Source organism: Aulonocara stuartgranti (assembly GCF_965226115.1).
Source record: "Aulonocara stuartgranti genome assembly, chromosome: 19".
NCBI classification, from domain to species: Eukaryota; Metazoa; Chordata; class Actinopteri; order Cichliformes; family Cichlidae; genus Aulonocara; species Aulonocara stuartgranti.
The window spans coordinates 29,107,110-29,130,529 of record NC_138955.1 but is presented as its reverse complement, the minus strand read 5'-3'; the positions used below and the strand labels follow the sequence as shown (position 1 = coordinate 29,130,529).

The 23,420-nt window shown below is 42.9% G+C and overlaps 2 protein-coding genes and 1 pseudogene across 9 annotated transcripts in view; 2 read left to right on the top strand and 1 right to left on the bottom strand.

The window, feature by feature from the left end:
• Positions 1-1,569: 1,569 nt before the first annotated feature.
• Positions 1,570-2,628, top strand: LOC309695963 (EOLA-like protein; annotated as a pseudogene). Its single transcript has 2 exons — positions 1,570-1,806; positions 1,872-2,628. The product of its transcript is annotated as an EOLA-like protein (transcript).
• A 1,092-nt stretch (positions 2,629-3,720) lies between these two features.
• On the bottom strand, positions 3,721-11,506 carry LOC309695008 (uncharacterized protein). Of its 2 annotated transcripts, none has more exons than XM_082515368.1 (13): positions 11,265-11,506; positions 9,814-9,882; positions 9,561-9,716; positions 9,351-9,476; positions 8,152-8,293; positions 8,007-8,060; positions 7,610-7,926; positions 6,886-7,039; positions 6,755-6,810; positions 6,529-6,597; positions 5,140-5,257; positions 4,760-4,867; positions 3,721-4,312 (listed from the first exon to the last, which is right to left on the bottom strand). In XM_082515368.1, exons 1-13 carry the CDS (start codon positions 11,361-11,363, stop codon positions 3,954-3,956), a joined length of 1,827 nt encoding a protein of 608 aa, XP_082371494.1. In that variant the 5' UTR covers positions 11,364-11,506; the 3' UTR covers positions 3,721-3,953. The 2 variants fall into 2 exon arrangements, with proteins under 2 accessions (XP_082371494.1, XP_082371495.1); XM_082515369.1 differs by having other exon boundaries at positions 11,354-11,506.
• A 124-nt stretch (positions 11,507-11,630) lies between these two features.
• LOC309695567 (uncharacterized protein) overlaps positions 11,631-23,420 on the top strand; it is a 28,640-nt gene continuing 16,850 nt past the window's right edge. For 3 of the 6 annotated variants that reach the window (XM_082516297.1, XM_082516295.1, XM_082516294.1), the window contains exons 1-4: positions 11,632-11,865; positions 22,532-22,600; positions 22,698-22,808; positions 22,938-23,063. In XM_082516297.1, coding sequence (XP_082372423.1) covers positions 11,710-11,865; positions 22,532-22,600; positions 22,698-22,808; positions 22,938-23,063 — 462 coding nt within the window. In that variant the 5' untranslated portion in view covers positions 11,632-11,709. Of the gene's footprint in view, positions 11,866-22,531; positions 22,601-22,697; positions 22,809-22,937; positions 23,064-23,420 lie in introns of all 6 variants that reach the window. The other 3 variants (XM_082516296.1, XM_082516299.1, XM_082516298.1) reach the window with 3 other exon arrangements.

The following is a 23,420-nucleotide window of genomic DNA, read 5'->3' as shown; positions in this document are numbered from 1 at the left end:
AAATGCCAAATGACATACACATAAGAATCACCATCCTGATATCAATACTTTTGCCCATACGAAAAATGTCGTGAACACACTAATATTTCACCAGTGTTGTAACATCACATGTCGTTAGCGTAGTCTGTCTGTGTCTGCCCTCTGCAAACAAACATGTTAGAGTTGGTTGTGATATACAGTCTGCATAAGTGTGGTCAATCTAATAAACATTTATAAGGAGATGGCAGTTACTGTGAATGTACAGCAGTTACACAGTGATTAGTAATAAACAGTCAGACAATGACCCTGACAATCTCATTCAATCTTGCAGATTGCACCTTCTGTGGAAAGTGGTACCACACGGTGTGTGTGGACTTCCCCTGTGCAGAAGGCGACTACAAATGTTGTGGGTGCTAAATAAACAGAAACAAATGATCCCTGTTGTCTTTGCTTACTGATTGTTTTCAGTGTTGACAATCCACATTGCTGGCATTGCATCTTTCAACATGTTTGTGGGTAGATTTGGATGTACCAGGGGTAAGTGCAGCCACTCAGCCTCTACTCAATGTGATCATAGCAGCAGGTGCAGATGTGTCACAAGTTAATCTAGTAGTGGCCTATGGTCATGTGTTAGTGGTGGGAACAGTCATATCCACTCACTCTCACTGGCTGTTTATTACTAATCACTGTGTAACTGCTGTGAATTCACAGTAACTGCCGTCTCCTTACAAATCTTCATTAGATTAACCACACTTATACAGACTGTATATAACTCCAGCCATGTTGATGAATTGCCTATATTGGCTGGAAATATTCATTTTCAGGGAAAAGACACAGACAGACGATGCTTACAGGATGTGATGTGACAACACTAATGAAATATTGATGTGTCATATTTGTCCAAGGTGTATTTCATTGTTATGGAAAAAGAGAATATTAAAATCATGATGACCAATTGGAGTGGTGATTTCTATGACTTTGTGTATATAATTTGGAATTTTGTACAAATGTAGGCCAATAAGGAATATATGATATCATTTCATTCTTTCCAAAGGTTTATTTGCATGACGCACAAACAGACACAATTGAAAGGTACAAATGTGCATGACACGAATTCAAACGTGGTGCAGATGTGTGTCACAGGTTGATCTGGCTGTAGGCTGTGGCACTTGGCCAGAGGTGGCGCTGGTTGACTCGACTCCATGTTAGTGCACAAAGTAAACTGCACGCTGTAGTTGTGAAGCAAAAACGCTGAATTCGGAGAAATAAACCGTGCGAGGGGAACGATAACGACGACAAGAGTCTCCCGATCGTTTACTCTTGCTGTCCCGTGAACAACAACGGCATGGTGTTAATTGTTTGCTGTTTTCGCGATCGCGTGGCGCACGAGGATATCACCAGGTAAACTCGCCACATTTTTAAACATTTTGTTGTTCAACAGCATCAAGACTGACGGAGTGTGTTTGAGACAACCTCACAAGTGTCACAGATGACACATTTGGCTTTTTTTTGCTGGTTTGTCGGTAGGAGCTACTGAAACGCAAGACTGCCACACATCTGTTCGACCAACGCCAGTTGATCTAAACGCCAGTAGATCTGGAACACCGGCAGCCGTATGCCGGCCTGGTTCTGGACGGGGTAAAGACGGTGGAGAGCCGCTGGAGGCCGCTGCTCGCTCCACTGGAGAACCAGACGCTGGCGGTCCACGTGGCTCAGCGTGACTGGGAGGGGTTGGAGTGGTGGGCGGTGCTAAGCGGCCTGCTGGGGATGGACAGATTGAGGCACTTCTGGAGTCCGGGGAGCGGTTCGGCCGCGGCGTGGTGGCAGGTTAGAATCACTATTTACTCTGCCACATTTACACATCCCTGAACGAACCCTGTGGTCTCTTTTAGGATTGGTGGATGTGGGCCAGACCTGGCTTTGCCCCGCCTCCCTCCAGGGGAAGGACCTACAGTGCCTGGAGCAGTCGGCCGTGCTGATTGGTCTGCAGGAGAAGCACCTGACTAACCTGTCCAACCCTCGCTGGCTGAAGGCCCCACTGAGAGCTCTGGGAGGTCGCGACCTCTGGACCATAGAGATCCCAGCAAAACTGTTCCCGTGACAACACATACGTAACCTACCCGGGCACTGAGGCCGATGCTGGAGCTACTTCTCTGTCATAGTACTTTGGTTTTTACAGCTGATCATTGATCTGTGATCAGAGCGGTGGCGCTGACCTCAGATCAGGTCACTGTGATGTCATCAGCACACCTGATTTTTGGGGTCGAGCGAGGTCTTCCATCTCTGAGGGTGGGGTGGGGGTCAGACCAATGATCTGAGCTCCTGGGGCCGTCATCCCGGAGCACCAGAGGCTTCACAGCAGCTCGATAAAAGTCCAACCTGTCCAGTTCTTTGTTTCTTTGAAATGATGGAACCCGTCTAATCCCAGATTTTTCGCAGCAAAATAAGTGAATGCATTTCACTCCTTAGACTTGTCCTACTGACTGTATGTTTAATTTTGTTGATGTGTGGGGGTTAAAACGGCAACTGTTGCCGGTGGGTTAATAAGGGCACCTTCCAAACGTCCAGTGTTTGTGTAAATAACCTACCTGTGGTGCTGTTATCAGGCGGCTGTATGTTACACTGAAATTAAAAGGTAATATTTTGCTATGCTTGCTGTTCTGCTCATTGTTCTCTCGCTGTTTTAGAAAACAGTCTGTGCAGAATTGTTGTAATTCAGTCACACTGGAGGGTTTTAGAGCATGAAGCCGTCAGGACTTTGACTAAACCAGAGGATGGTAAACTGCAGAATTCATGGTTCCATCAACAAAACAAATGGATAAGCACACAAACCGACCTCTAATCCAGGTAACTGCACGTAACTCAGGCTTTTCTGAAGGTGCTTCCTATCAAAAGTTACCATGGTAACTTATCAGCAGGTATGAAACCAGCACCCGTTAACCAATCAGATCTATAAAAACCCACAGTGATCAATACACATACAGTATAATTTAAACATGTATCAGGCTGAGTCAACACGCCATCTGCAGATTTTCATACAACCTGTGGCGCTTTTCTCTATGAAACAAGCGGCGGTGGATGGAGCAGCTACATCCACGTGAGCTCATCCCGAATGATGATGTCACCATAAGCAAATCCAGATAAAGAGTTCCTGGGCTGAGGGACGTCCCTCCATCACCGCGTTTCTATTCTTGGCTGTGACGCCACTTCCTGTGTCAATAAAGGTTTAAAAATGACAACAGGCGACTCAGTGGGGGTGGGGGGAGTCGTCTCAGGCTTCGCTGCTCATCACAGGTCTGGACAAAGTAGTCGTTCAAACATCCATCAACCTTTGTCTCAGTGTAATCAGATTACTTACTGAACTTCAGTGTCACAGCAGCTGTAATGGAAAAAAATGCCTTTATTGATTTTAGTTTCCATGGAAACTAAGAAAATCAGAGTCAGCCTCCAAAGCTCTCAAATTTTCTGCTGCTATGAATCACACTCACCCCTAACCTGCACAGGTGAGAGTTTTCTACCTGAGAGCTCAAACTGACACACTGAGGCGCTGCCCCCTCGCCAGAGATGACGACCTATCACCTGTAACTCCCCTCTGATCCCCATCTCTCACGTCCTGTGGAGAATCGCACCTTTCTGGCTTTATTATTTTACTTCCTGTTTGCTCAAAGCATAAAAAACAGGAAGTTGATGTTTGGGACTGTTAGCTGGACAATAGTCATGTGATGAAGCAAAAACGCCATCTGCTGGTGAAACAAACTTTATTCACCCAAAACCCAAAAAACAAAACATCAACACAAAGATCCCTCCACAAATAGGGACTGGTCACACCCACCACCTCATATTGGCTGTCACAACATGAATTTTAACCAACAGCAACATCCATTAACATCCAGCCAATATTTACCTTTAAATCCTAACTTTAATTTTGAAAGTCTTGCTGCAGGAAAAGTGTTCATAATAATGTTACCACTAATTCAAAACAAAAGGGGTTTTAGCCTTGAGCTAATATGCACGTTACATAGTGGGTGGGATGTAGAGTGTGTCTGTGTGGTGAGGGGGCGGGGCAGCAATGTATCCAACAACATGAGAACGTGGCCTCCAGTCGATATTGGCCTGTATGGGTGGTAGGAAGAGTGGTGAGGGTGGTGGGCGGGATGTGGAAGAGGAGGTGCAGGGGCTGTAGTCAGGTAGGTGCTTGGGGGTGGAGCTTCATATGGCAGGTGGAGCAGTGGGAGAGGAGGGAGGGGCGACTGATCTGGGTAGAGGAGAGCAGAGGAGGGGGCGGAGCCTGGAGGAGTAGGACTGATGGAGGAGGAGCTTTCCATGGAGACACCTGAGGAGACAAACCACATGCCTTTATTTTCAAAGTAAATTCGTTTATAATGCAGAAAATTTGGGTTTTAATGTGGAGGCACACTAATCATGTGACCTGACCAATGACTAACAGCGCCTGCAATTGGCCCATTGTGCTTCTGCCTTCATCTGACTCCAGAATTACTGCACCGCACTTCCTGTCTGTTGCCACGCCTGTTTGCTATGTTCATCCGGTCAAATTTCACCTTAATAACAATACAGTAGTCATTGGGTACAGGAATGTGACAGCTGGATGGTGTAGGGTTTGCCCCACCCTTCCGTCCTCATTGCGCCACTCTCACCATTATGCAGCTGTAAAGCTTCACCAACAGACCTGCTGACCTCCGGCACTTCTACACTGTTTTATTGACAAACACTTCCTGTTTTGGCAGCGTGTGCACTCCAAAGGTAAAGGTAAAGTACTGACCGCCGTTGCGTCCCTCTGTCTGTCCATCTGCAGACCTGGAGGATTCTGGGTAGGAGCTGGCGGGCTGATGGGAGATCCGCCCAGTCTCAGAGAACGGCTGGGAGGCAGCTGGGGACGGAAGATGGGACAGATCAAGTCACAGTAAAGGGGGTGGAGCTTAAATTAAAACACCTGAGGGACCATCCATGCTGTAATGACATCACTGCACACATCTTCCTGTTAGTCATGTGTTCCCCACAGTTGCCTCCTACCTGATCGCACTGTTTTATTGTGAAAGGCTTCGCTACGGAAGTGAAGGCTCAGCTAAAAGATGAAACTTGCATCTTTTGTATACAGGTGGAGGAAGTGCAGCACCACCTGCTGGAACCGATCACTCTTACCGTGCAGAGGGGGCTCCTGGCCCAGGTAGGGCGTGTAGGGCTGGTAGGGGTAGGCAGTCTCAGGTGAGGAGGCGGGATACAGCTGCTGCTGTTGCTTCCAGCAGCTCTGATGGTACCACTGAGGAGACAGATGGTCACATGACGGTCACATGACAAATTCACAGCATCATGTCATCACCTGAACCTGAAACACCTGCAGAATCATCTATAAACATTCAAAGAACCTGAAGGAAACGTGTGTCTCTTTGAAACGGCAGCCACAGGTTAAAGGAGAGGAACACCAGTCACATGACCTCCACAGGACCCAGGTGATCAGAGTGCCCTTGGAAGATGTTTACCACACCTGCAAGTGACTCAGGTGCACTCAGACTTCTGCTGCTAAAACAGATCTGCCAGTGGAGGAGCTGAGCTAGTTTCAGTCATTATGTCCCGTTTATAGGTTGGAAACCTGCAGTCAGCTGAGACTGAAGGATCACCTGGATGATAACGAAAGGTTTCTCCCACTGAAAACGTCCAGAACAGAATCAACATTCTGTGATGCTCCGTGAGTTCATTCAGGCGTCTCACCTTCACCTGTCAGCGCCGCTTCAAAGACTGCTGTTTACTGTTCAGGTGTCTCTTACCTGGATGCCCAAATTGAAGTAATACTGGAGGACTCTGCAGTCTACACATACTGCTCAACACACTGATCAGATAGTAGTGTGGGGTTAAAACGCCAACTCCTGTCTGTTCTAGGTAAGTCAGGCATAGCCAGTCAGAATTAAAGGGGCGTGGTCTGATATAACTATGGCACGGTATTCACAGGCACATGCAATACTAGTCAAGTAGTCTATCCTAGAAAAAGTGTGATGGACATAAGAGAAAAAGGAATACTCCTTTCAGTCAGATGCAGATATCCCTGTTCCCGTATGAAGAAAGGAATGAATGCGTTTATGTTTTTGAACAGAAACAGGAAATACACACTCAGACTTTGTCCCGACTGCCGTTAGACCAAAACCAAGAGAAGAAGAGAGCTCGGCGCGTCACAGGAACAGGAAGTGCTCAAAGTCCAAGCACCATTACCTTCAGAGGTTGCGACCTCTGGAGGATGACGTTGGACAGGCGCTTTAGGCCTGCTGTACAGGTTTTTGATTGGACGAACAATGTTTAGAGCTGTTCTCTGTCCAGCTTATCGCCGCCCACCGAGACGAGGCGGAGCAGAGATGGCAGCTGCAGTCTGTGGCGCGGTCGCAACAATATTCTCCTGAAGTCTGAAGCAGGAAGTTGAACTTCCCCGGGTCTGAAACGAGACGCTCAGACTGTGAGGCAGCAGCGCCAACCACTGAGCTACCCTGGCACCGCTGTCACACACGCGATGATGTCACCTTCAAGCTACGCTGCGGGACGTACCTGCTGGCTGTAGCTGAAGTTCACGTCTGATCTCGTGGGAGAGTCAGCCACGCCTCCTTCCTGCTCATCCTTTCAAAATAAAATAGAAACAGACTGATTACAGCTTCATGGGGTCACTGATCACATGACCTCTTCACACGTGCAAATTTCAAACCAATTTTCATGTGCAACATTATGCTGACCTGCATCACACTAACAGGAGACAGAGGCAGAGGTCAGCTCTTACCTGATTGGTGGAGGTCTCAGTGGCGCTGTAAACTCCGGAGGTCTGGAAACTCTGATCTGAAATAATGTGAGACAGAGTCACCAACATGGCTGCTGCAGGGAGGCGTGTCACAGCGGGATCACGTTACTCACCCTGTGAACTGTAGATGAAGTCAGCATATACACGTCCACATATGGGACACTTGTGTCCATTTCTGACATAGTGATGCCTTTGAGACTTTGAGGCGACAGCAACCTGTTGCCGTTCCTCTGTCCTCTGCGGCAACTCACTGCTCACGAACGCCCCCTGTACACAAAAAGAAGACGCATACAACTACTAAAAAAGTTTTATTTTTTGTCTTACTCTTACTTAATATTTACAAATGCCAATGAAAATAAATTATCTGCAGTACTGTTAGTAATTCTGACTACTTTTGATTTGACCTTTATATTTCTTTGAATATATATACTGTCTTTGAATTCATCTTGTGTACGAAACCCACTACTACTCCTCCTCATGACCTCACTAAAAATGGACTGGAACTAACTCACCTCTTCCTTAAACTCATCTTTTCTCAGTTGTCTTTAAATTTATCTGGTGGAGGTTTCCCATCATCACTCATTTCTAATCTTCTTCTAAATCTTCTCTTTAATTAATTATTGCCACATTTAATTAATTATCTAATGGTGTATTTAATTAATTCATTATGGCAGTCCTGGTGTTCCATACATATGAGCTGACCATGTGACGTAGAAGAATACAAAGACATATTTTGTTGAATGTATAGATTGTGGGATCTTCAAAAACAAATACAATGCAAAAGCCCTCAAATAAGGCATTTCTTGGGCTTACTGGGAGCAATGGAATAAATTGCACCTTATTTTCAGAGTCCTTTCCCCCTTCACTCATCTTCTCCAGAGGCTCCTGCTGTACTTTTTCTTTTCTCTTTCCTACTTTGGCTTCACTCTTCATCTTCTCCAGAGGCTCTGCCTGTATCTTTTCTTCCTTCCTTTGCCTTTTGCCGCTCATCTTCTCCAGAGGCTCTGCCTGTATCTTTTCTTCCTTCCTTTGCCTTTTGCCGCTCATCTTCTCCAGAGGCTCCTGCTGTACTTTTTCTTTTCTCTTCCCTTCTTTGTCTTCACTCTTCATCTTCTCCAGAGACTCTTCTTGTATCTCTTTCTCCTCCAGTTGTTCTTTATTTTAAGAAAATAATCATTTACTTACTGATTAACTTAACATTGTTCATATTGTGCAATATAATGTTAATATTTACCTGAGGTTATTATTGCTGCAGATGACATTCCACTTTGGTCTTTCTTGTTGTTATCTAAGACCATATGAGAAATAAATAAATACCACTCCACCTTAAAGTTCTTTGAATTTGTGTATTTTTACTACAGCTGCTGGTTTCCAGTTACCAGATCTTGGTATCGTGTCTTCAAAGAGAGTTGACTGATGAAAAGTGAGCCTCTTCAAGCATCTGGTTTGGTGAATCACCCTTTTTTCTGAACTCTTATTCACAGTCATTGCTTTGTCTTGGCTTACATAGGCCTGCTGCATCTGAAAAATGATGATCGACAAAGAAAAACAAGGTTACTTTAGCTCATCTAGATGTAATGTTCAGATTTGTTATGTAACAACTGGAATTTGGTGTTGTAATCGTAATGAGCTCATCGCCGTTTCCCTGTCCTGTACATATAACACACAGAAATGCAAGAAGAAGAAAAAAATTATAAACCAGTTTCATGTTGGTATTTATGGTTTTAGAAACAAATCAAACGGGAAGGAATGAACTTTAGCCCACTATTTGTGAGTAAAAGCATTTTGTAATAGTGCACCACTATAAGTGCCTGTGCTGATTTGTTAGCAAATAGTTTTTGGACCGTCCAAGTCCTCAGAACTCACTGCTGGTATTATACATACACCAGCACGATCATTAGATTTACTGCAGCTTTCTACTCCTCCTCATGACCTCACTAAAAATGGACTGCAGCTAACTCACCTCTTCCTCAAACACATCTTTTCTGAATTGTCTTTGAATTTATCTGGTGGAGGTTTCCCATCATGTTCCATCCTCTTCGAATAAGCTGAGTTCTTCTTCTTCTTCTGGCTCCTCCCTTTAGAGGTCACTACAGTGGATCATCTGCCTCCATCTTATTCTATCCATAGCCGCCTCCTCGTTCATACCAACCCTATCTATATCCTCCATCACTACATCCACAAACTTCTTCTAAGGGCTTGCTCTTTCCCTCCTGCCTGGCAGCTCCATATGGAACAATATATTCACTATGCCTCTTCTACATATGTCCAAATCATGTCAGCTTTGCCTCTCTAACTTTGTCTCCAAACCACCCAACATGAGCTGTCTCTCTGATGCACTCATTTCTAATCTTCTCCATTCTGGTCACTCCCAAACAAAATCTTAGCATCTTGAGCCCTGCCACCCCCTGCCTGGCCTTGCACTGCTTGTTGCTTTGGATGCTTGACTCCAGGTATTTAAACTCATGTACCTTCAATACCTTTACTCCTTGCATATTTCATATGAGCTGACCATCTGACGTAGAAGAATACAAAGACATATTTTGTTGAATGCATTGAAACAGAGGACAAATTTTACCTTTTCCATGGCCACTTTGTGAATCATTTGTCCCAAATGTTCTGCTTCATCCTTTGAATCATCTTTAGATTCATCTTGTGTGGGTCTGCTATCATGTGTCCCATCCTCTTCAGATGCTGCCACCATCTGTTTTAAGAGAAGACAACAATATGTTTGGCTAATTTTTGATGGATTGATTGTGGAAGCAGTGAAACTGAGGATGAATTTCACCTCTCTTTGTGGCATAGGACACCCAGTTTTGTTTTTCATGGCTACCTTAGGAATCCTTTTACGTTCTTGTTCTTCCTCCTCTTCTGAATAGCCTTCAGATTCATCCTGTGTGGGTTTCCAGTCATCTGTCCCATCATCTTCAGATGAGCTCACAGACTGTTATTAGAGCAGAAAAATATATATTTTGCTCATTTTCCATGGATGTTTGAAAACAACATATTTACAGAAACTTAGCTGGATTTTTCTTGCCCACCTTAGGAACCCATTCTCTTGCTTCACTCTCCTCCACACCTGTCCTATCGCTTTTAGAAAAGATCACCATCTGTTTTTAGAAAAGTAACAAAACAAAACATAGAAAATAAAATAATTTCCAACAGTGCATTTTGAGATCTAAGCATCCCAGAAACTGCACAGACATATGTCAGACATAACTTAAAACCACCAGTATAGGTTCATCAAGGCCCTGAGGGGAAAAACTACGTTTCCCACAAAATATTATGTTACTTCCGGTTTTGGCAGGTAATGGCAGACATGCATCCTTTTTTTTTTTTTTTTTAATTTTGTTTTTAAAATTTTGGTCGCCAACGGAGAGTGTTTGGTAGCGCTGTCCTCAGAAAACACCGTTTGTACTGTTTCGAATCATAACTCTGGTTTTACGTGGCCTATTAACACAATTAAGAGAATATCATTTGAAGTCCGCACTTTCAACACAAGTTGAAATGGAGACTGGGGCTGTGTCCCAATTCAGAGACCGCACGCTTGAAGTACGCATTCTGAGTGCGATTACGTCACCGCCACGTGACGACTGTCCCAACTCGAAGCGTACTTCAAATGCGCCGTCGATTTCCCCAAATATCAAGCGTGGTCCGGTGCACGCTTCGTGGTCCCATATATCCCACAATTCATAGCGCGGCGGTGGGTGTGGATAATTTTGCTGCAAAATCCACATAAAATGTAATAAATAAATCATATAATACAAAAATCAACTATTCACATTTCAACTTTTAACTATTTAAATTTTCATCTTTTTCCTTTTACAAATTTAAAGTGAAAACAACACAAAACACTGCAAACCACAACACAATTAAATATAAATTATAATATGAAAACAAAAAGAACATGTATATTCTCTGTCATATGGGCCCGCATGAATAAACTTTCTGAATCCTTTATCATCTGCAACCGAAAATAGTTGTGGATGATTACTATACCTTTCTATCCCTGGCTCTCTTTCTCTCTCTCTCCCTCTGGCTGTTCCTGTGCTACTGAGAGTAACTACCGCCCCTCCCCCCCTCTGCCCACGTGCAGAGTGAAGCGGAAAAACGTGCGAGAGAGAGAGCGAGAGAGAGAGAGAGAAAAAAAACCACGTGACGGCTCGCGATAAGGAGCCGGCTCCCGTCGTTCACGTCAAAGAGACGGCTCTAAGAGCCATTTCGTTCGCGAACGACCCATCACTAACACACACACAACAGCAGCCCCTCTCGCTCGGTTTTTGCATTTGCGCTCGCTAACAACGTGTTGCTGGCGCTCTCAACATTTCTGCCCGTGCGCGCTCAACTCTTTCTCTACACCGTTATATTTGTGCCACAAAAACAGCCAGACAGGACAGGGTTAAAAAAAAAACCAACCAAAAACAAGCAAACGAAAAAAACCCGACAAGGTACCTGTTTGTACTCATGTAACTTTTGAAAGTTAGCTTCATACCTGAGAGCTGGTACCTTCAAACTCTTTCTTCTTTCTTTCTTTCTGACAGTCGTATTGGCGGTTGGCAAACAATTGAAAGGTGCATTTACCTTCATCCATGGTGCTTCGAAACTCTCACTAGAACAATCTGCTGCTGTACTCATGATCACATGACATAGATGATTCTGATTGGCTGCTCAAATGCTCATTAGGGGCGGAACATTTTTATAACATTAGTTACCATAGGGCATTGGAGCGTGATGTCACGGGGGTGGGCGTGGAAAGGATTTTGGCCTGATGCGCCATTTTCGGGGTCAAAATAATATGGCGCATCAGGCCAAAATCCTTTCCACGCCCACCCCCGTGACATCACGCTCCAATGCCCTATGGTAACTAATGTTATAAAAATGTTCCGCCCCTAATGAGCATTTGAGCAGCCAATCAGAATCATCTATGTCATGTGATCATGAGTACAGCAGCAGATTGTTCTAGTGAGAGTTTCGAAGCACCATGGATGATGAATTTGAAGGTAAATGCACCTTTCAATTGTTTGCCAACCGCCAATACGACTGTCAGAAAGAAAGAAAGAAAGAAGAAAGAGTTTGAAGGTACCAGCTCTCAGGTATGAAGCTAACTTTCAAAAGTTACATGAGTACAAACAGGTACCTTGTCGGGTTTTTTTCGTTTGCTTGTTTATGGTTGGGTTTTTTTTTTAACCCTGTCCTGTCTGGCTGTTTTTGTGGCACAAATATAACGGTGTAGAGAAAGAGTTGAGCGCGCACGGGCAGAAATGTTGAGAGCGCCAGCAACACGTTGTTAGCGAGCGCAAATGCAAAAACCAAGCGAGAGGGGCTGCTGTTGTGTGTGTGTGTTAGTGATGGGTCGTTCGCGAACGAAATGGCTCTTAGAGCCGTCTCTTTGACGTGAACGACGGGAGCCGGCTCCTTATCGCGAGCCGTCACGCGGGTTTTTTTCTCTTTCTCTCTCTCTCTCGCTCTCTCTCTCTCTCTCTCCCGCACGTTTTTTCCGCTTCACTCTGCACGTGGGCAGAGGGGGGAGGGGCGGTAGTTACTCTCAGTAGCACAGGAACAGCCAGAGGGGGAGAGAGAGAAAGAGAGCCAGGGATAGAAACTGCGGTCAAGTGAGCCTGTCACTACCCGATCCGTACCGGAAACCCGATCGGTACCCCGCATGCGCGAAAGGTTTTTACTTCCGGTCGTAGCGTTTTACGATAGTTATGGGTCAGCGTATCTGTTAAAATGTTAAGAATAACAAGTATATCTTAAAATGTTTGCAATAATGAAGCATTTCAGTACGATGTAGACAAAAACGAAAAATAAAAAGAAAGTTACAGATCAGGACTCTCCGATCCTTACTGCGCATGTGTAAAGTCTGACCGTACAAATCGGGTCTACCCGATCTGTACCGCGCATGTGCAGATGTTTTCTTCTTCTTCTGTTCGTTTAATGGCAGTTTACTCCCCAGTGTACGAGGATACCGCCACCTGCTGACCGAGCGAATAAACCCTATTATAAACTGAATTATCGTCATTACAAACGTGTGTTAAATCTGATTTAGCGATAGTCGAGTGTGTTTATGCTTGTCTGTGAGGAGAGGATTGTTGGAATAGTGATGATGATGTCCGCTATCACTGTCAATTGTCAGTAAACACTTAATCTGGCTGATGAATCTACACGTGAGATATTACAAAGTCTGCATTATTAACTCTGTAATTAGGCGCCATTCTTCTTATTTTACGGCGCTGTTGCTCAATCGGGGGACGCTCTCTGTTGAGGAGAAAAGCATGAATTTCTTTGTATACGGATTATCCATTGTTTAAATGTCCCGGGCAGTCGAAAAGGAGGCAGAGCTGTTGAGAAATGCTAGGAGCTAACTGGGCGCTAACCGTACCATTCAAATATATTGAATGTCGCAATGTTGGCAAAGAGAGGAAGTGACGTAAGATTTGCGCATGCGGGGTACCGATCGGGTTTCCGGTACGGATCGGGTAGTGACAGAGCCCTCACTTACGAAGTCGCAGTCAAGCTAGCCGCCCCGCCAGCCGCACCTAAAATGTTGTTGCACTACTCTTACGCATATTACGGTATAGGTGCCGACTGGCTTAGAAACGCAGTGTTTTCTGTCCTGACACTATTTTACTTCACAATCCACTCCCAGTTTTGGTTAATCTCCACTTTCACCCCTGTGATCCACAGCCCAAATTACTGTATGATTCAGAGAAAATTAACAATAAAATTTACCCAATTTACTCAACTATACTTTTAATGTCCTCATCTTTGAGCTCAGATTACAGGAAAACTGAAAGAGGTGACGCAGATATCTCACTGGATTCTGACTCTGGGTGACCCCCACTCTGCATGCTGTGATCCACAGCCAAAATTACTGTACAGTTTTTGAGAAAATTGATAGTAAAATCTTCCCATTTTGCTTTACTGTACTCTACATATTGACATCTTTGATCTCCGATTACAGGAAAACTGTAAGAGGTGACGCAGATATTTCACTGGATTATGAATCTAGGCTGTCTCCACTCTGCACCCTGTGATCCACAGCCAAAATTACTGTACGGTTTTTGAGAAAATTGATAGTAAACTTTGCACAATTTACTCTACTGTACTTTTAATATCCTCGTCTTTAACCTCAGATTACAGGAAAACCATAAGAGGTGACGCAGATATTTCACTGGATTATGACTCTGGGTGACCCCCACTCTGCACCCTGTGATCCACAGCAAAAATTACTGTACAGTTTTTGAGAAAATTGATAGTAAAATCTTCCCATTTTGCTTTACTGTACTCTACATATTGACATCTTTGAGTTCCGATTACAGGAAAACTGTAAGAGGTGACGCAGATATTTCACTGGATTCTGACTCTAGGCTGTCGCCACTCTTCACCCTGTGATCCACAGCCAAAATTACTGTACGGTTTTTGAGAAAATTGATAGTAAACTTTGCACAATTTACTCTACTGTACTCTATATATTCTCATCTTTGAGCTCAGATTACAGGAAAACTATAAGAGGTGACACAGATATCTCACTGGATTATGACTCTGGGTGACCCCCACTCTGCACCCTGTGATCCACAGCCCAAATTACTGTACGGATTTTTAGAAAATTGATAGTAAACTTTGCACAATTTACTGTACTATACTCTATATATTCTTATCTTTGAGCTCAGATTACAGGAAAACTGTAAGAGGTGACGCAGATATTTCCCTGGATTATGAATCTAGGCTGTCGCCACTCTGCACCCTGTGATCCACAGCCAAAATTACTGTACGGATTTCTGATAAAATTAAATCCTATTCCATTACCAAACAAAATGAGTTCATTGAAGTATTTGCTTAACTACAAGAAATGTCTTTCCACACACAATTTAAATTTTTCAAAATGTCATTCACACACCACCTCAAGTATCAACTTCAGTTTTAGACATTATTTATTCAGTGCTTAATCACAACAATAGTCAACTTAAGGCACTTACATAATAAGTTAAACCTTACAATAATACATACAGAGAAAAACCCAACAATCATATGACCCCCTATGAGCAACAGTGGGAAGGAAAAACTCCCTTTTAACAGGAAGAAACCTCTGGCAGAACCAGGCTCAGGGAGGGGCGGCCATCTGCCTCAACCGGTCAGGGTGAGAAATTACATTTCTCAGATTACTGATTTCTCATATTACTACTACACAGTTTAGATACACTCAACAAAAATATAAACGCAACACCTTTGTTACTGCTCCCATTCCCCATGGGATGGACGTAGAGACCGAAAATTCATTCCAGATACACAATATAACCATCCCTCCCAAACAGTGGTCACAAATCAGTCCAAATGTGTGGTAGTGGGCACATCTGCCATATTGAGATAATCCATCCCACCTCACAGGTGTGCCACATCAGGATGCTGATCTGACATCATGAGTAGTGCACAGGTGTACCTCAGACTGCCCACAACAAAAGGCCACCCTGGAATGTGCAGTTTTTTGCGCTATTGGGGGTCTGGGGACCCAGAACCGGTCAGTATCTGGTGTGACCACCATTTGCCTCATGCAGTGCAACACATCGTCGCATGGAGTCTATCAGATTGTCAATTGTGGCCTGTGGAATGTTGGTCCACTCCACTTCAATGGTTGTGCGAGGTTGTTGGATATTCGTGGGAACTGGTACACGCTGTCGTATACGCCGGTCAAGCACATCCCGAACATGCTCAATGGGTGACATGTCCGGTGAGTATGCTGGCCATGCAAGAACTGGGACATTCTCAGCTGCCATCTGCCCTGAACAATGTGAACCATGATTCATCCGTGAAGCGCACACCTCTCCAACGTGCCAGACGCCATCGAATGTGAGCATTTGCCCACACAAGTCTGTTACGGCGACGAGCTGGAGTCAGGTCAAGACCCCGATGAGGACGACGGGCATGCAGTTGAGCTTCCCTGAGACGGTTTCTGACAGTTTGTGCAGAAATTGTTTGGTTGTGCAAACCAATTGTTCCAGCAGCTGTCTGGGTGGCTGGTCTCAGACGATCTTGGAGGTGAACCTGCTGGATGTGGAGGTCCTGGGCTGGTGTGGTTACACGAGGTCTGCGGTTGTGAGGCCGGTTGGATGTGCTGCCATATTCTCTGAAACGCCTGTGGAGACGGCTTATGGTTGAGAAATGAACATTCAATGCACGGGCGACAGATCTGGTTGACATTCCTGCTGTCAGCATGCCAATTGCACGCTCCCTCATTGCTTGTGGCATCTGTGGCATTTTGCTGTGAGACAAAACTGCACATTCCAGGGTGGCCTTTTGTTGTGGGCAGTCTGAGGTACACCTGTGCACTACTCATGATGTCAGATCAGCATCCTGATGTGGCACACCTGTGAGGTGGGATGGATTATCTCAATATGGCAGATGTGCCCACTACCACACATTTGGACTGATTTGTGACCACTGTTTGGGAGGGATGGTTATATTGTGTATCTGGAATGAATTTTCGGTCTCTACGTCCATCCCATGGGGAATGGGAGCAGTAACAAAGGTGTTGCGTTTATATTTTTGTTGAGTGTATCTAAACTGTGTAGTAGTAATATGAGAAATCAGTAATCTGAGAAATGTAATTTCTCACCCTGACCGGTTGAGGCAGATGGCCGCCCCTCCCTGAGCCTGGTTCTGCCAGAGGTTTCTTCCTGTTAAAAGGGAGTTTTTCCTTCCCACTGTTGCTCATAGGGGGTCATATGATTGTTGGGTTTTTCTCTGTATGTATTATTGTAAGGTTTAACTTATTATGTAAGTGCCTTAAGTTGACTATTGTTGTGATTAAGCACTGAATAAATAATGTCTAAAACTGAAGTTGATACTTGAGGTGGTGTGTGAATGACATTTTGAAAAATTTAAATTGTGTGTGGAAAGACATTTCTTGTAGTTAAGCAAATACTTCAATGAACTCATTTTGTTTGGTAATGGAATAGGATTTAATTTTATCAGAAATCCGTACAGTAATTTTGGCTGTGGATCACAGGGTGCAGAGTGGGGGTCACCCAGAGTCATAATCCAGTGAGATATCTGCGTCACCTCTTATAGTTTTCCTGTAATCTGAGGTCAAAGATGAGAATATTAAAAGTACAGTAGAGTAAATTGTGAAAGGTTTACTATCAATTTTCTCAAAAACCGTACAGTAATTTTTTCTGTGGATCACAGGGTGAAGAGTGGCGACAGCCTAGAGTCATAATCCAGTGAGATATCTGCGTCACCTCTTACAGTTTTCCTGTAATCTGAGCTCAAAGATGTCAATATATAAAGTACAGTACAGTAAATTGTGCAAAGTTTACTATCAATTTTCTCAAAAACCGTACAGTAATTTTGGCTGTGGATCACAGGGTGCAGAGTGGCGACAGCCTAGATTCATAATCCAGTGAAATATCTGCGTCACCTCTTACAGTTTTCCTGTAATCTGAGCTCAAAGATGTCAATATATAAAGTACAGTACAGTAAATTGTGCAAAGTTTACTATCAATTTTCTCAAAATCCGTACAGTAATTTTGGCTGTGGATCACAGGGTGAAGAGTGGCGACAGCCTAGAGTCAGAATCCAGTGAGATATCTGCGTCACCTCTTACAGTTTCCCTGTAATCTGAGTTTAAAGATGAGAATATATAGAGTACAGTAGAGTAAATTGTGCAAAGTTTACTATCAATTTTCTCAAAATCCGTACAGTAATTTTGGCTGTGGATGACAGGGTGCAGAGTGGCGACAGCCTAGATTCATAATCCAGTGAAATATCTGCATCACCTCTTACAGTTTTTCTGTAATCTGAGCTTAAAGATGAGAATATATAGAGTACAGTAGAGTAAATTGTGCAAAGTTTACTATCAATTTTCTCAAAATCCGTACAGTAATTTTGGCTGTGGATCACAGGGTGCAGAGTGGGGGTCCCCCAGAGTCATAATCCAGTGAAATATCTTTGTCACCTCTTACAGTTTTCCTGTAATCAGAGCTCAAAGATGTCAATATGTGGAGTACAGTAAAGCATAATGGGAAGATTTTGCTATGAGTTTTCTCAAAATCCATACAGTAATTTTGGCTGTGGATCACAGGGTGCAGAGTGGGGGTCACCCAGAGTCATAATCCAGTGAAATATCTGCGTCACCTCTTATAGTTTTCCTGTAATCGGAGCTCAAAGATGTCAATATGTAGAGTACAGTAAAGCAAAATGGGAAGATTTTACCATGAATTTTCTCAAAAACTGTACAGTAATTTTTGCTGTGGATCACAGGGTGCAGAGTGGGGGTCACCCAGAGTCATAATCCAGTGAAATATCTGTGTCACCTCTTACAGTTTTCCTGTAATCTGAGCTCAAAGATAAGAATATATAGAGTATAGTACAGTAAATTGTGCAAAGTTTACTATCAATTTTCTCAAAAACCGTACAGTAATTTTGGCTGTGGATCACAGGGTGAAGAGTGGGGGTCACCCAGAGTCATAATCCAGTGAGATATCTGCGTCACCTCTTACAGTTTTCCTGTAATCTGAGCTCAAAGATGAGAATATATAGAGTACAGTAGAGTAAATTGTGCAAAGTTTACTATCAATTTTCTCAAAAACCGTACAGTAATTTTGGCTGTGGATCACAGGGTGAAGAGTGGCGACAGCCTAGAGTCAGAATCCAGTGAAATATCTGCGTCACCTCTTACAGTTTTCCTGTAATCGGAACTCAAAGATGTCAATATGTAGAGTACAGTAAAGCAAAATGGGAAGATTTTACTATCAATTTTCTCAAAAACTGTACAGTAATTTTGGCTGTGGATCACAGGGTGCAGAGTGGAGACAGCCTAGAGTCAGAATCCAGTGAAATATCTGCGTCACCTCTTACAGTTTTCCTGTAATCGGAACTCAAAGATGTCAATATGTAGAGTACAGTGAAGCAAAGTGGGAAGATTTTACTATCAATTTTCTCAAAATCCATACAGTAATTTTTGCTGTGGATCACAGGGTGCAGAGTGGAGACAGCCTAGATTCATAATCCAGTGAAATATCTGCATCACCTCTTACAGTTTTTCTGTAATCTGAGCTTAAAGATGAGAATATATAGAGTACAGTAGAGTAAATTGTGCAAAGTTTACTATCAATTTTCTCAAAATCCGTACAGTAATTTTGGCTGTGGATCACAGGGTGCAGAGTGGGGGTCCCCCAGAGTCATAATCCAGTGAAATATCTTTGTCACCTCTTACAGTTTTCCTGTAATCAGAGCTCAAAGATGTCAATATGTGGAGTACAGTAAAGCATAATGGGAAGATTTTGCTATGAGTTTTCTCAAAATCCATACAGTAATTTTGGCTGTGGATCACAGGGTGCAGAGTGGGGGTCACCCAGAGTCATAATCCAGTGAAATATCTGCGTCACCTCTTATAGTTTTCCTGTAATCGGAGCTCAAAGATGTCAATATGTAGAGTACAGTAAAGCAAAATGGGAAGATTTTACCATGAATTTTCTCAAAAACTGTACAGTAATTTTTGCTGTGGATCACAGGGTGCAGAGTGGGGGTCACCCAGAGTCATAATCCAGTGAAATATCTGTGTCACCTCTTACAGTTTTCCTGTAATCTGAGCTCAAAGATAAGAATATATAGAGTATAGTACAGTAAATTGTGCAAAGTTTACTATCAATTTTCTCAAAAACCGTACAGTAATTTTGGCTGTGGATCACAGGGTGAAGAGTGGGGGTCACCCAGAGTCATAATCCAGTGAGATATCTGCGTCACCTCTTACAGTTTTCCTGTAATCTGAGCTCAAAGATGAGAATATATAGAGTACAGTAGAGTAAATTGTGCAAAGTTTACTATCAATTTTCTCAAAAACCGTACAGTAATTTTGGCTGTGGATCACAGGGTGAAGAGTGGCGACAGCCTAGAGTCAGAATCCAGTGAAATATCTGCGTCACCTCTTACAGTTTTCCTGTAATCGGAACTCAAAGATGTCAATATGTAGAGTACAGTAAAGCAAAATGGGAAGATTTTACTATCAATTTTCTCAAAAACTGTACAGTAATTTTGGCTGTGGATCACAGGGTGCAGAGTGGAGACAGCCTAGAGTCAGAATCCAGTGAAATATCTGCGTCACCTCTTACAGTTTTCCTGTAATCGGAACTCAAAGATGTCAATATGTAGAGTACAGTGAAGCAAAGTGGGAAGATTTTACTATCAATTTTCTCAAAATCCATACAGTAATTTTTGCTGTGGATCACAGGGTGCAGAGTGGAGACAGCCTAGATTCATAATCCAGTGAAATATCTGCGTCACCTCTTATGGTTTTCCTGTAATCTAAGCTCAAAGATGAGAATATATAGAGTATAGTACAGTAAATTGTGCAAAGTTTACTATCAATTTTCTCAAAATCCGTACAGTAATTTTGGCTGTGGATCACAGGGTGAAGAGTGGGGGTCACCCAGAGTCATAATCCAGTGAGATATCTGCGTCACCTCTTACAGTTTTCCTGTAATCTAAGCTCAAAGATGAGAATATATAGAGTACAGTAGAGTAAATTGTGCAAAGTTTACTATCAATTTTCTCAAAATCCGTACAGTAATTTTGGCTGTGGATCACAGGGTGAAGAGTGGAGATGGCCTAGATTCATAATCCAGTGAAATATCTGCGTCACCTCTTACAGTTTTCCTGTAATCAGAGCTCAAAGATGTCAATATGTGGAGTACAGTAAAGCATAATGGGAAGATTTTGCTATGAATTTTCTCAAAATCCATACAGTAATTTTGGCTGTGGATCACAGGGTGCAGAGTGGGGGTCCCCCAGAGTCAGAATCCAGTGAAATATCTGTGTCACCTCTTACAGTTTTCCTGTAATCAGAGCTCAAAGATGTCAATATGTGGAGTACAGTAAAGCATAATGGGAAGATTTTGCTATGAATTTTCTCAAAATCCATACAGTAATTTTGGCTGTGGATCACAGGGTGCAGAGTGGGGGTCACCCAGAGTCATAATCCAGTGAAATATCTGCGTCACCTCTTACAGTTTTCCTGTAATCTAAGCTCAAAGATGTCAATATATAGAGTACAGTAGAGTAAATTGTGCAAAGTTTACTATCAATTTTCTCAAAATCCGTACAGTAATTTTGGCTGTGGATCACAGGGTGAAGAGTGGAGATGGCCTAGATTCATAATCCAGTGAAATATCTGCGTCACCTCTTACAGTTTTCCTGTAATCAGAGCTCAAAGATGTCAATATGTGGAGTACAGTAAAGCATAATGGGAAGATTTTGCTATGAATTTTCTCAAAATCCATACAGTAATTTTGGCTGTGGATCACAGGGTGCAGAGTGGGGGTCCCCCAGAGTCATAATCCAGTGAAATATCTGTGTCACCTCTTACAGTTTTCCTGTAATCAGAGCTCAAAGATGTCAATATGTGGAGTACAGTAAAGCATAATGGGAAGATTTTGCTATGAATTTTCTCAAAATCCATACAGTAATTTTGGCTGTGGATCACAGGGTGCAGAGTGGGGGTCACCCAGAGTCATAATCCAGTGAAATATCTGCGTCACCTCTTATAGTTTTCCTGTAATCTGAGCTCAAAGATGAGGACATTAAAAGTATAGTTGAGTAAATTGGGTAAATTTTATTGTTAATTTTCTCTGAATCATACAGTAATTTGGGCTGTGGATCACAGGGGGGAAAGTGGAGATACACTAAAAATGGGAGTGGATTGTGAAGTAAAATAGTGTCAGGACACAAAACACTGCGTTTCTAAGCCGGTCTTCACCCATACCGTAATATACGTAAGAGTAGTGCAACCACATTTTCGGTGCGGCTGGCGGGGCGGCTAGCTTGACTGCGACTTCGTAAGTGAGGGCTCACTTGACCGCAGTGGATAGAAAGGTATAGTAATCATCCACAACTATTTTCGGTTGCAGATGATAAAGGATTCAGAAAGTTTATTCATGCGGGCCCATATGACAGAGAATATACATGTTCTTTTTGTTTTCATATTATAATTTATATTTAATTGTGTTGTGGTTTGCAGTGTTTTGTGTTGTTTTCACTTTAAATTTGTAAAAGGAAAAAGCTGAAAATTTAAATAGTTAAAAGTTGAAATGTGAATAGTTGATTTTTGTATTATATGATTTATTTATTACATTTTATGTGGATTTTGCAGCAAAATTATCCACACCCACCGCCGCGCTATGAATTGTGGGATATATGGGACCACGAAGCGTGCACCGGACCACGCTTGATATTTGGGGAAATCGACGGCGCATTTGAAGTACGCTTCGAGTTGGGACAGTCGTCACGTGGCGGTGACGTAATCGCACTCAAAATGCGTACTTCAAGCGTGCGGTCTCTGAATTGGGACACAGCCCCAGTCTCCATTTCAACTTGTGTTGAAAGTGCGGACTTCAAATGATATTCTCTTAATTGTGTTAATAGGCCACGTAAAACCAGAGTTATGATTCGAAACAGTACAAACGGTGTTTTCTGAGGACAGCGCTACCAAACACTCTCCGTTGGCGACCAAAATTTTAAAAACAAAATTAAAAAAAAAAAAAAAAAAAGGATGCATGTCTGCCATTACCTGCCAAAACCGGAAGTAACATAATATTTTGTGGGAAACGTAGTTTTTCCCCTCAGGGCCTTGATGAACCTATACTGGTGGTTTTAAGTTATGTCTGACATATGTCTGTGCAGTTTCTGGGATGCTTAGATCTCAAAATGCACTGTTGGAAATTATTTTATTTTCTATGTTTTGTTTTGTTACTTTTCTAAAAACAGATGGTGATCTTTTCTAAAAGCGATAGGACAGGTGTGGAGGAGAGTGAAGCAAGAGAATGGGTTCCTAAGGTGGGCAAGAAAAATCCAGCTAAGTTTCTGTAAATATGTTGTTTTCACACATCCATGGAAAATGAGCAAAATATATATTTTTCTGCTCTAATAACAGTCTGTGAGCTCATCTGAAGATGATGGGACAGATGACTGGAAACCCACACAGGATGAATCTGAAGGCTATTCAGAAGAGGAGGAAGAACAAGAACGTAAAAGGATTCCTAAGGTAGCCATGAAAAACAAAACTGGGTGTCCTATGCCACAAAGAGATGTGAAATTCATCCTCAGTTTCAGTGCTTCCACAATCTATCTATCAAAAATTAGCCAAACATATTGTTGTCTTCTCTGAAAACAGATGGCGGCAGCATCTGAAGAGGATGGGACACATGATAGCAGACCCACACAGGATGAATCTAAAGATGATTCAAAGGATGAAGCAGAACATTTGGGACAAATGATTCACAAGGTGGCCATGGAAAAGGTAAAATTTGTTCTCAGTTTCAATGCATTCAACAAAATATGTCTTTGTATTCTTCTGCGTCAGATGGTCAGCTCATATGAAATATGCAAGGAGTAAAGGTATTGAAGGTACATGAGTTTAAATAGCTGGAGTCAAGCATCCAAAGCAACAAGCAGTGCAAAAGGCCAGGCAGGGGATGGCAGGGCTCAAGATGCTAAGATTTTGTTTGGGAGTGACCAGAATGGAGAAGATTAGAAATGAGTGCATTAGAGAGACAGCTCATGTTGAGCGGTTTGGACACAAAGTTAGAGAGGCAAAGCTGACATGATTTGGACATATGTAGAAGAGGCATAGTGAATATATTGTTCCATATGGAGC